The sequence below is a fragment of the Kogia breviceps genome, chromosome 16 (genome assembly GCF_026419965.1).
Source record: "Kogia breviceps isolate mKogBre1 chromosome 16, mKogBre1 haplotype 1, whole genome shotgun sequence".
NCBI lineage: Eukaryota > Metazoa > Chordata > Mammalia > Artiodactyla > Physeteridae > Kogia > Kogia breviceps.
The window spans coordinates 18,803,066-18,815,762 of NC_081325.1; the positions used below are offsets into that span (position 1 = coordinate 18,803,066).

The 12,697-nt window shown below is 45.4% G+C and overlaps 1 protein-coding gene across 17 annotated transcripts in view; it reads left to right on the forward strand.

Moving 5' to 3' along the window:
* RCBTB1 (RCC1 and BTB domain containing protein 1) overlaps positions 1 to 12,697 on the forward strand; it is a 63,531-nt gene that overhangs the window by 35,685 nt on the left and 15,149 nt on the right. For 11 of the 17 annotated variants that reach the window (XM_067016298.1, XM_059041681.2, XM_067016290.1 and 8 more), the window contains 5 exons: positions 4,043 to 4,209; positions 6,876 to 7,034; positions 8,880 to 8,987; positions 9,492 to 9,634; positions 10,656 to 10,846. In XM_067016298.1, the coding sequence (XP_066872399.1) occupies positions 4,043 to 4,209; positions 6,876 to 7,034; positions 8,880 to 8,987; positions 9,492 to 9,634; positions 10,656 to 10,846 (768 nt within the window). Of the gene's footprint in view, positions 1 to 4,042; positions 4,210 to 5,760; positions 5,883 to 6,875; positions 7,035 to 8,879; positions 8,988 to 9,491; positions 9,635 to 10,655; positions 10,847 to 12,697 lie in introns of those variants that run through there. The other 6 variants (XM_067016301.1, XM_067016304.1, XM_067016300.1 and 3 more) reach the window with 2 other exon arrangements.

A 12,697-nucleotide genomic window follows, 5' to 3' on the forward strand; every position in this document is an offset into this window, starting at 1 on the left:
GATGGGAGCTAGCATTGTTTCCAGATGTGGAGTATGTATTCTCCAAATGCCAGATAGACCACCCAAATGCTGGCTTGCTGCTGCTTCTTTGGTCCTAGGGGTGGGTAGCGACAGCAGTTTAGTTTAGCCTCTCGTGGAATGTTCTTCGTGGCTTCGGCAGGTTATTCGTAAGAAGTTTACTGTTTGGGTCGGCCCTGGGACCTTTGTGGGATTTATTAACCAGCCCCGGTGGGTCATGTGTGTCACCGTGGCATTCACATCACTCCTTGCCTGCTCTGCAGTTTCCGACATTATCCTAATATCATCAATATAGTGTATGATTGCACTTGCGACCTGTGTCAAGTCCAGATCCCTTCTGCCCAAATTGTGACGGTAAGCCTGTGAGTTCAGATAACCCCGTGACGACACAGTAAAAGTAAACTGGGATCCTTCCCACATGAAGGCAAACTGCTGCTGGCTTTGTTCTGAGATTGAGAAGGAAGCATGTGCAAGGTCAGCCCCTGGGTTCCAGCTTCTGCTGGCCTGCTGCATCTTCTTTGAGGCTGAAGCCACGTCTGGAACTGCTGAGGCTGTAGGCGGGACAGCTTTATTTATGCCTCCATAGCCTACTGTTAACCCCAGCACCTGCTTTTTCCCCAGGCCTCACAGGGCTACCGGACGGTGAGTGCATTGGTACCAGTGTTCCAGCTTTAATTAAAATGGAGAGCTCTTTCTGTCCACGAGGTGTTCTGTATTTAAGTTAAGCACCTGTGCGGGCTCAGGCAGTTCTAGTGGCTCCCATCTAGCGCCCAGTAAAACCGGCCTGAGGGCAGATTTACATGCCTTCTGTTTTGCAATGTTAGGTTGGGTAGGCAGTCCCCAGTCCTACGTAATATCCATCCCAAGACTACATTCAGGTAAGGAGGATGCGTCCACGTCAGAATCTGTTCCAAAACCCCAGTTTTCATTCGGACTTTCACTTGAGTCCCATCACCTGTTACCCATCTGTATCCCCCATTCTAACCTTAGCCGTTACGACTTCACCAACAAGTTTTGGAAGCACAGTGCGTTGGGGTCCTGTATCAGGAAAGTTTCCTCTCCTCCCCCTGGCTGTTTCACCCACACATGTGCTTATGCCCTTGGGTGCCTTGCTGGGGGTCGGGCCAGAAGATCCTGGCCTTTAGGTCAATCTTCATCTTGATTAATCTTCCTTACCATTGCCCCAGGGCATTCCTGGTCAATTTTCTTACCTTAATCTTTACCTTCTGGCTTTTTAATGCCTTCCAAGCTGGGATAAATAGAGCGGACTTGTTTGGGGCCCTTTAATTTTAGAGACCAACACGGGGTCCCATTGGTTCACCAGTCTCTGGTCGTGCTGCAGCCACACCTTGGTTTCAACTGCATCAGCGTCCGATTGATTCATCCCACTTTGCAACAACCGTTTGAAGACTTTCACTCTGCTGGGGTGAATCCCTTGATTCTCCCCTTTGTCTTTCCCTATTTTCATAATTAATGTTCTTAGTAAGGCCCCTATGGGGAAGTTGAGATAGCAAATTAGATAAGGTGTCTCAAACTGTCTGATTTTGTAGCAGTAAAGTTACATGAGGTGCCCATGTAACAGGGACCCCCCCCCCTTAATCACAGCATTCACCATAATCTGGGCAATGGGTGTATTCAGTGGGTGAATATCCCAGTCATCATAAAGCCAGTCCCACATGGCTTGCATACCAAGCATCTCAGCTGCTGCATCTGGGGTGTTCCATCTGGCATTAATAGGGGGGAGTTGGGAAATCCCTCTTATCAGGATAAACAGACTTTACAGTGGCTTTTATCCAGTCCACCAACCTGGCTGTCTCCTTGGGTATAACCTCCTGAGTGTCTGGATCATGTACAGCCACCTGTGACTGTTCAGTAGAGAGCAGTGGGTCCTGCATCAACCCAGACATGCTCTTCCACTCTGCAGCCTTCAAAGTCAAAGACACAGCCCTTAAATGAGTCACACCCACAGCCCGTTTCAGTAAAGGTTCCTCAGGAAGCTGACGGTGCAGGTCCGCAAAGTGAGCCTGTTCCTTCACACTGTATCCCTCGCTTTTAGTTGTTTCTTGTTTCCGCCCTTCTCCTGTGGTAACTATTTTCTTGGCAACCCAGAGGTACTAGAAGTACTTTCTGTTGCATAATTTTTCCCTTTCTAGGCAGCTTTGAGGCTAATGGCTGGAGCTCAGATTGACCCAAATCTGAGCGTGAGTCAGCATCAGGGCCAAGCACTTTCTTTTATTTTTATTTTGGCTCTTACATATGAAATAAGCGGGGAATTGTGTATTTATTGATTTGGCTGTTCTGGGTCTTAGTTGTGGCACGCAGGAGCTCCGTTGCTGCATGTGGGATCTTTGTTGCGGCACATGGGATCTAGTTCCCTGACCAGGGACCAAACCCAGGCCCCCTGCATTGGGAACGTGGAGTCTTAGCTACTGGACCACCAGGGAAGTCCCAGAAATTGTTTATTTAGCGTGCTTCTTCTTATTTTGCATTTCCTTATATATCCATTGAGCCAACTCCTTGGGAGTTGCATCTACTCCCATTTCTAAATGGCATTGGTAACTTTTACTTTTAGTAACTGATTGCACCACAGCTGCAGTTTCATACCATGGTGACTAGGTAGCCATCTAGGAATCAAAGGTTCCTCATTCCTTGCCCTTTTATCCTTTGTCTTCAAAAACCTTGTGTCTGTGAGCCAGGGCTGTTCTTGCAAATCCTGTTTCTGACATCAACTGAATAGAGAGTTCCTGGACCCAGTTCGTGTGTGTGTGTGTGTGTGTGTGTGTGTGTGTGTGTGTGTGTGTGTGTGTGTGTATAGAAGTAATTCTCAAGTGCCAGCATGGTGTCCAGGAATCAGCACAATTCTTTTTTTTTTTTTTTTTTTGCGGTACGCGGGCCTCTCACTGTTGTGGCCTCTCCCGTTGCGGAGCACAGGCTCCGGGCGCGCAGGCTCAGCGGCCATGGCTCACGGGCCCAGCCGCTCCGCGGCATGTGGGATCCTCCCGGACCGGGGCACAAACCCGCGTCCCCTGCATCTGCAGGCGGACTCGCGACCACCGCGCCACCAGGGAAGCCCCAACACAATTCTGATACTACCTATCCCGAGATAGAATCAGATTCCATGGGTAAAGGGCTCAGTCCCACAAGACCACCCTCCACTTCAGATGTTGGCCACAAGCCCAGGTCGTTCCTTGTGCTTCTGATTTACCTGCTCCAAATCAGAGGTTCCTGTAACCCTCTCCTTTGGTTTTTCTTTGTTTTGGGCCCCGCCATGTGGCACGTGGGATCTTAGTTCCCCGACCAGGGATCGAACCCGGGCCCTCAGCAGTGGAAGCACAGAGTCCTAACCACCGGACCGACAGGGAATTCCTTCCTTGGGCTTGATGAATCTGCTAGAATGGCTCCCAGCACTCCAGAAAATCCATTTACTCACTAGATTACTGATTATTATAAAAGGATATTAAAGGATATGAGTTAACAGCCCGAATAAAGGAGCTTCCGTCCTCGTAGAGCCTGGTGCCTGGCACAGTGGCGCGTGTAAGCGTTCTGGTTCCCCGACGTGACAGCTCCCTGAACAGGGGGCCAAGATTAGCTGTCCTCTTGGGTTTTTATGGAGGCTTCATTACGTAGTCATGATTGTCTGAGTCACTGGCAGTGGCAGTTAATTCAGACGCCAGCCCCTCTCCCCTCCAACCCTCTAATCTTGTGGTTGGTTCTTCTGGCAACAGACCCATCCATCATCCTTAGGTGCTTCCAAAAGTCACCTCATTCACATACCAAAAGATACCCTTATCATTCTCCACACTCAGGATATTCCACCAGTTTGGGGAGCTGTGAGACAGGAACTGTGGGTGAAGACTAAATATACAAGATAAATGTATTTTTGTAATCTGGATGCCCAAGTATGTATTTCTTATAAATCGCAATGTCACAAAAAGAAATTAAGGTTGGAAGAGGAGTTGAGCACAGTACAGGGGTCACTGTTTCTTCTTTGAGCTGATTCTTTGTGTGCGGCCATCCTGTATAGATGGAGTTGTTTATGCCTGGGGCCACAATGGATATAGCCAGCTTGGGAATGGGACCACCAACCAAGGCATTGCTCCCATCCAAGTCTGCACCAACCTCTTGATCAAGCAAGTGGTTGAAGTAGCTTGTGGCTCACATCATTCAATGGCTCTGGCAGCTGATGGAGAGGTAAGTGCCCTGCTTTTATTCTTTATTTTTTAACTGTGGTAAAATACATGTAATATAAAATTTACCGTCTTAACCATTTTTAAGTGTACGGTTTTAGTGACAAGTATATTCACATTTTTATGCTACCCTCACCACCATCCACCCACAGGACTCTTTTCGTCTTGCAAACTGAAACTCTGTACCAATTAAACATTAACGCTCTCTACTTTCTCTTACTCCCAGCCCCCGGCAAACACCATTCTACTTTCTGCCTCTAAGAATTTGACTACTCTAGGTACCTCACATGAGTGGGATCATACAGTATGTGTCACTGTGACCACCTGTATGTCACTCAGCATAATGTCCTCAAGGTTCATCCATGTGGAAGTCTGCGGCAGAATTTCATTCCTTTTTAAAGCTGAATACTATTTCATTGTCTATTTTGTTCATCCATTTATCTGTTGATGAATATTTGGGTCATTTCTACCTCTGGCTGTTGTAAAAGTGCCTTGCTTTTCAAAAAAAAAAAAAAATGACCGTATTTGTACTTGGATATGGTGTGAACCTAGCAGCCCAGTGTGCGTCACTAAGAACAATTTGGGAATGAACCCTTCCTCTAATACAACTTACATCGTGTGATCAGGACCGCTCTTCTGAAGACGGTAGAGTTAATTCTTAAGGCAGTTGAGTCTCATGCTTTCTGCTAAGATTACAAATCACATGTGTATGACAGTGTTCTATACTTTTGTTTTTTTAATTACGCCCATCCCCTAAGGTCTATTTTGTTTTTCAGTGAATGTAATGACGTCGTAGAAAATAACTTTACCAACATTCCAGTAGGTTCTGAACAACTTGTTCACCCCCCCCCCCCAACCAAGTTCCATGCTTACCTTAAATGTTACTCCTCCTGTTGGTTCTACCTTCCAGTCTTTTGTATCATCTTGTTCCTCTCCATCTCCATCACCTTAGGTCAGGCCTTGTCATCTCCTGGACTGTTGCCATGGTCTCTTTTATTCCATAGCTTTTTAGTTGGTCTGCCTCTGCAGTATTATTTCTCTGCCCCCTGGGATTTATGAAAGGCAGATCAGATCAGATCGTTCCCTGTTTAAAGTCCTTCAGTGGTGTTACAGTGATTTTACTAAGTAGGGTAGGTTGTGGGTAAACAAGCCAAAGCACTTCAGGGAGATCAAGGTTTCACGGCTGGGATGTGCTGAACCCAGGCCTAGCAGGCCTTATGTGCAGAATGTGCTGTTCCTACTCTGTTTTCTTGGTTAGTGGAACCCTCGTCCCCATTTTTAAAATAAAAGGCAACTGCATTGGAAGGGAACTTGGGATATTTGAAAAGAAGTGCAGAAGAATGATTGTTGAAATTAGAACTTGCTAATGTGTGCAGCCTGGATTCCTGGGTTATTTTAACCTGAAGCATATGCTACTTTGGATAAATATTTGCATTATTACACTAGCTAGTCCTGTGAATCCACTTTCAGGAAGTATGGCAGGTTATTTCTTTTGTGCCTATGAAATGAACCTGTAGCACATATTCTTTTTAAGACATCAGCCGTGGGTTTTAAGACATCACGTGGGCAGCCTCAGACACGTGAACTTAGATAGAAAGTGCTGACAGAGGAAAAGAGAATTGTGGAAGCCGGAACTCAGGATGTGTGAGGACCACTTCCCACAGGCAAGTGAAGGAGGTGAGAGGGGTCCTTACCAATTCTCCTAGTGATGGAGGAAGTTATCTCCTCTGCTGCCAGCATCCCCCCCTCCTCTATAATTCTTCTCTCTGGTCACACTCTTGTTTGATAGGCTCAGTTAATAATTAAAGTGATTTTTAGTTTTGTTTTTCTTCTTCAACTTAGCTTACAGCTCTGTTTGTGTCTCTCTCCCTTAGAAATCCGGTTTTCAGGTTACGGCCGATCACAGGCCAAAAGTAAGCAGGATGCAGTTGAGGAGGGGAGCTGCTTGGAGCTGACAGACAGCAAATGAGAACTCAGAAAATGTTATCAAGGATAGACTAACAACCCCATGTCATTCCCGTAGGGACACCATCTCCTTAGTACTTGTGAGCATGACTGTGTTAGGATGTGGAACTGTGATTGATAATTACAGTGATGGTAGGCTTGTGTCATCAGGAAAATTTATATAATGTCTCCTATTGGTGATTAGTGAGATAGGGAAAAGCATAGTATGATTTCAAAAGTTTCGATGAAAAAAAAAATGACTATTTGTGCCCAGAGAGTTAGGCTGACTTTTTCATATCACTGTGGCATACTTATGTGGCATATACCTCATTTCCTATTGATGCCAGATTAAAATCCTACACAGCTGCCATAATTATAGTGGCAGTATAACATAGTGGTTAGGAGCGCCGCTAGACTGCTTGGCTTCAGATTAGTAGTAAACTCTGCTTGCTAGCTGTGGATTCTCAAGCAAGTCACTCAACCTCTCTGTGTTTCTATTTTACATGTATAAAAAGGGGATGATACTAGTACCTATCCCAGGGTCATCTTACAGGATTACTAAGAGGATTAGATGGGTTAATGCATGTAAAGCACTTAGGACCATTTAGCACATTGTAAGTACTCATTAAGTGGGTTTATTTTTATTTCATGATTGTTATTGTGTGTTAGAGGTAGAATTTTCACCCTTACTCTTCTTTCTTTTTCTTTTCCCCTTCTGTTGTATAGGTGTTTGCTTGGGGCTATAACAACTGTGGCCAGGTGGGATCAGGGTCTACAGCAAATCAACCAACTCCTCGCAAAGTTACAAACTGTTTACATATTAAGAGGGTGGTCGGCATTGCCTGCGGGCAGACCTCGTCCATGGCTGTCCTGGACAATGGTGAGGTGAGCACGTCTGCATCTCCCTCTCTCCTCCTACCTCCTCCTTCAGTGAAATGTCCTTTTCTTTCCAGGTAGATTCTGGAAGGAAGAGTGCTTTGTTTTGATAGCCCCATAGAGAGTTAACTGATTGAGGTTGTAACCACAGGTTGTTTGCTCCTCATTATGAATTTTTAAATTCCAAGATTTATCTTCAAGTAAAGGTTCTAATGTGTTTCTGCCAGATCCAAATAGCCCAATGCTTATAGGTATTTGTTTGTGATTTAATGTAATAGATAAAAGAATTTAATACTACCTCTTTCTTCTGATGAAAAAGTGAACTATGCACTTTTTTTTTTTTTTTTTTTTTTTAAGTGAAAGTAGGTTTATTTAGAGAGATACTCATTGCATAGAGAGAATGCGGTCCATCTCAGAAAGTGAGAGCGGCCCTGGAAGAAACACACTCCACTGACAGAGTGCAGGCCATCTCAGAAGGCAAGAGGCAATGTGCACTCTTTAAAGTTAGCTGATGGTGTTTTTTTTTTAAATTTTTTTATTTTATCTTATTATTTTTTTTGTGGTACGCGGGCCTCTCCCGTTGCGGAGCACAGGCTCCGGACGCGCCGGGGCACGAACCTGCGTCCCCTGCATCGGCAGGCGGACTCTCAACCACTGCGCCACCAGGGAAGCCCTGAAAGTGCTTTTAGCCATTTCTTGTTAGTACCCTAAACTCCACGTCCCCTTTTTCCCTCTGTCACCCTGACTGGAAAGGCCCTCACCGATGCCTGTTTGCCCTGTGTTGCCATGGGCCGTGTTGCCACCCATATCTCGTGTTTCTGATTTGAGCCAGGCCTTTTGTCTGTTCCTGACCAGTACTTTACCCATGTCCCACGCTGGTCATTGTAAACCTTGAACACTCGCTGTCAAACCTATGCCCAGCTCTGCTGCTTTCAGCTGATGACGCCCTTTTGCTTAGGGCATCTAGGGGATTGCCACATTCTCTTATGTCTCCTTCTTTAACCTCTTTCCTGGCCCCTCTTGTGGTGCCGCTGTCACCGCCTTCGTTGGACCCTCATCAGAGCTTACCCATTTGCTGATGGGAGATGAGTTTATACGTCTAGGTCTCCCTGCCTCTGGTCTTACACGCCGCAGTCACCCTTCATGTTGCCGCCAGCGTGATCTTTCCAGAATACAAATGTCGTCATGTTGATCTCAGTTTTGGAATATTTCAGTGGGAGATGCACGGGTGCATTTCACTTTCCTCGGTTTGTGTTTTGGCCCTTTGGGCCCTTACCTTTCCTTCTAGTCTCTCCCCAGCCACCACCCCAGCTGTCTCCAGCACATTCTGTGCCCTCCCCCTGAAGTGCCTTCAACCCTGTTCAGACTTCTGCTTTCTGAAAAGTCTTGCCTAAACTTTCTTCTGTGGCTAAATCCTTTCTCCTCTCTACCTGTAGTGCCTTGATTATATTTCTATTACAGCACTTGCCACCTGGCTGCAAAAAAATTGCATGTGTCCATCTCTCCTGTTAAACTCTTTCCAAAGACTTATTCCTAGTTCCTTTCACAACGTCCTGAGATACAGTAGGTACTTAGTAATTGTTAATGAGCCTCAGCTTCCTCATGTGTAAAACAAGAGTTAATGACTTGCCCAAGGCTATCCAACTAGTAAACTATGGAGTAGAAAGTGCCAGATGCTGTCACCCCTACCCCTAAAGCGTCTTCTGTTTGGAGATCAGTTGTAGGATCACTTTCAGTGGAATGTGAGTGTTGGAAGTGAAAAAAGTATCGGATTTGTTTAGATGGATGGCATTTTTAGCTCTTCCCTCTTACCAGCACTTTTAAAAGCCTGTTCTCCCCCTTTCTCTGTCTAAGGTATACGGCTGGGGCTACAACGGCAATGGTCAGCTAGGCTTGGGAAACAACGGCAATCAGCTGACCCCCGTGAGAGTGGCAGCTTTGCACAGCGTTTGTGTGAACCAGGTACGTATGGTGGACCCTTAGGTGCTCGTCCCCATCTATCTTCCCTGCTCTGACTTGGCGGAATATTTGCAGGCTCTTAGTTCCCCGACCAGGGATCGAACCCATGCCTCCTGCAGTGGAAGTGTGGGTTCCTAACCACTGGACCGTCAGGGAATTCCCAGAGATTTACTCTTTAGTAAGTCTTTTTGAAGGGTACCCTGTGCCTTCATCTTCCACATTTAATATTATATCTTTCCTAAATTCCCATGATGGGAAGCAAGACCATGGTGCTGGCACACTGGTCTTGATAAGTAAAAAAAAAAAACAAAAAAACCCCCTAATGTTAAAATATCCAGTAGTCTCAGGTATAGGCTTTTCTAATGCTTTTTTAATGTTCCAGAGAATGTCAGTCCACACCAGATGATGAATTGGCATTCTGCAGAAGCTGGCTGCAATCTTTAAGTAGGTGTTTTCCCTGCCCTTCCTGTTCTCCTGTTTATGGTAACCATTTAAATTTACTTGCAGATTGTCTGCGGCTATGCACATACTCTAGCACTAACTGATGAGGGCTTGCTGTATGCCTGGGGAGCTAACACGTATGGGCAGCTGGGAACTGGCAATAAAAATAACCTGCTAAGCCCAGCACACATCGTGGTGGAGAAAGAAAGGTAACTTGTCGGTACCATGTCTTGCAATTGTGTGCGCGTTGGGACTTGGGACTGTGTGTGCTGGCGCTGTGTTCTTTGGCTTTGTAGCTCTTCCGTTTATTAACATTCTCATTTTGAACAAAGGAGTGTTGTACCAGTCAGAATGAACGTGAAGTTGACGTGATCCTTACACAGCTTTCTCAGATAACCGCCTGAGATTGGTGGGCGTTAATGCATCTGGGTATAATCCCTGCAGCTTCTTGTTGCCTGTTTAGTAGGGAAGAAAAGTAGGGTCTGTCACCATGTTGAAATTTAAAGCGTAGTATAAACTCGTCTTTTTGAGCCAACTAAAACAACTTTTAAACAAATAAAATCTGCCCTTGAAAGGGCATTATCTGTTTAAATATTGATTTGATTTAATATTTGTTCCTGGAATAGATGCTTAATGTTTGTTCAGCCATATTGTAAGGCCTTACCCAGTAAGTGTTAGAATGTTGACTTCTGATTCTGGGACCCTGCCTAAGAAGCATACGGCGAATGTAGTAAGTTTGGCTTGATGTCCATTTGGATTGGGACATTCAGAGTCCATGACCCCTGGACCAGTGCCTATCAGCCTAATGAGTGTTCTGAGCACTGGTAGGGGGTGAGAGATAAAGTTGTATTTGTAAGGAAATGGTATATTGAATACAGTATTTTTTGCTACTGTCTAAGCCTCCAAAACTGTCAGGACATTTTTTTCCAGTGTCCACTTCCCTCATTTGCTTTGGTTTCTATTCCCTTTATCCAGGTTTTCCTCAACAGTATGCATTATTCATCCTAACTCAGAATGAGGTTAGCGTGAGAAGTGGGGCAGCCAGGAAGGGAGACACACAGTACTCTTGCTCTGCTCTTTTGCTTTTGTCAGTATGACTTGGTAGCTAAAGTCCCTGGATCTTGGGCTTTTGGGGGTGTTCTGAGCACGAACTTTTTATTTACCTTGTGTGGGACGCTTGGGCTTCTGTGAAAAAGAAATGACGTGCGTTTTTCTGAAAACTTCTCCCAGGGTAATAGAGATTGCGGCCTGCCACTCTGCACACACGTCTGCAGCCAAGACGCAGGGAGGGCACGTGTACATGTGGGGCCAGTGCCGGGGCCAGTCGGTGACCCTGCCTCACCTCACCCACTTCTCCTCCACCGACGACGTGTTTGCCTGCTTCGCCACGCCTGCCGTCACCTGGCGCCTCCTGTCTATAGGTAAGGAAGCTCAGGGCTGCTTCCCCCAGCCAACGGTATCATCAGCTGATCAGTGTTCCTGCATATTTGCTGGCTGTGGGCTTTTTTAGGTTCAAAATGTTTTGTTTTTTTTTTTTTTTTTTGCGGTACGCGGGCCTCTCACTGTTGTGGGCTCTCCCGTTGCGGAGCACAGGCTCCGGATGCGAAGGCTCAGCGGCCATGGCTCACGGGTCCAGCCGCTCCGCGGCACGTGGGATCTTCCCGGACCGGGGCACGAGCCCGCGTCCCCTGCATCGGCAGGCGGACTCTCAACCACTGCGCCACCAGGGAAGCCCTGTTCAAAATGTTTTATCCTCCGTTAGCTTTAATACCTTTCCCCCAATTAGATTTGCATAATACAATTTATTAAAATGTTATGGAATATTACATGGGTTTATTATATTCTCCCCGTCAGTGTTTTCAGTTTAATTGAAGTGAAATTCACATACATAAAATTAACCATTTTTATTATTTATTTATTTTTTAAACCATTTTTAAAGTGTACAATTCAGAGGCATTTAGTACCTTCACCATGTTGTGCAACCACCATTTATATCAAGTTCTAACACACTTTCATCACCCTAAAAGAACACCCTGTACCCATTCTTTCTTTCCCCCAACCACTGGCAGCTACCAATTTGCTTTTTGTTTCTATGGAATTACCTGTTCTGGATGTTTCACGTAAGTGGAATCATACAATGTGCAACCTTTTGTGTCTAGCTTTTACTCAGTGCTTTTGAGACCCATCCAGGTTGTAGTATGTGTCAGCACTTCTTTTCTTTTTATGGCTGAGTGGTCTTCCATTGTATATGTAGACAGCATTTTGTTTATCCATTTATCTGTTGATGGACATTTGGATGGTTTCCACCTTTTGGCTTTTGTGAGTAGTGCTGTTATGAACGTTCATGTACAAATTGTCTGTTTGAGGAACCTGTTCTTAAGTGCTTTGTTATATTAAATTTATTACATAATCTAATATAACACGAACCAAAAAAGAACTTAAAAAAAATGAAGAACTTGTGGTTTTGTTAACTTTGTGGAGTTGTTAATTTCAATTTCCTTTCCTATTTTTCTTTCAGTGAATCTCAGATACTTTTTTGGGGGGGGAGGGGATCAAAACAGAGGTATTATAAAGGATAGTGGGGGACTTCCTGGTAGTCCAGTGGTTAAGACTCTGAGTTTCTACTGCAGGGGACCCAGGTTCGGTCCTTGGTCAGGGAACTAAGATCCCACATGCCGCACGGCCCGGCCTTAGAAAAAAAAAAGGATAGTGGAATTCAGGTTGATCTTTGGTTATATAATCTGTCCCTTTTCTGAAGATTGTCTTCTTCAAGGGTCCATTGTTGACTGAAAATGTTAAAATGTAATCAAGCTGAGTAGCCATTAACATGATGATTTTTAATCTCTTTCTTTTATTTCTTGTTTATTTCTACCTTTTTGCCAATGTATTTCTTCTAAATCGTTCTTTTGTTTGTGATGCAGAGGAAATAAGTGTCATGATACCCTGTGCTTGAAAATTAATATAGCTGTTGACGACACGGGGTTTGGGTTGCTCAGCAATGGATATTGAAGGTCTTTTAATAATGTGTCATGGGGCTTCCCTGGTGGCGCAGTGGTTGAGAATCCGCCTGCCGATGCAGGGGACGCGGGTTCGTGCCCCGGTCTGGGAAGATCCCACATGCCGCGGAGTGGCTGGGCCCGTGAGCCATGGCCGCTGAGCCTGCGCGTCCGGAGCCTGTGCTCCGCAACGGGAGAGGCCACAACAGTGAGGCCCGCATACCACAAAAAAAAATAATAATAATAATGTGTCATGCTCGGGTGTGTCAGGTAGCT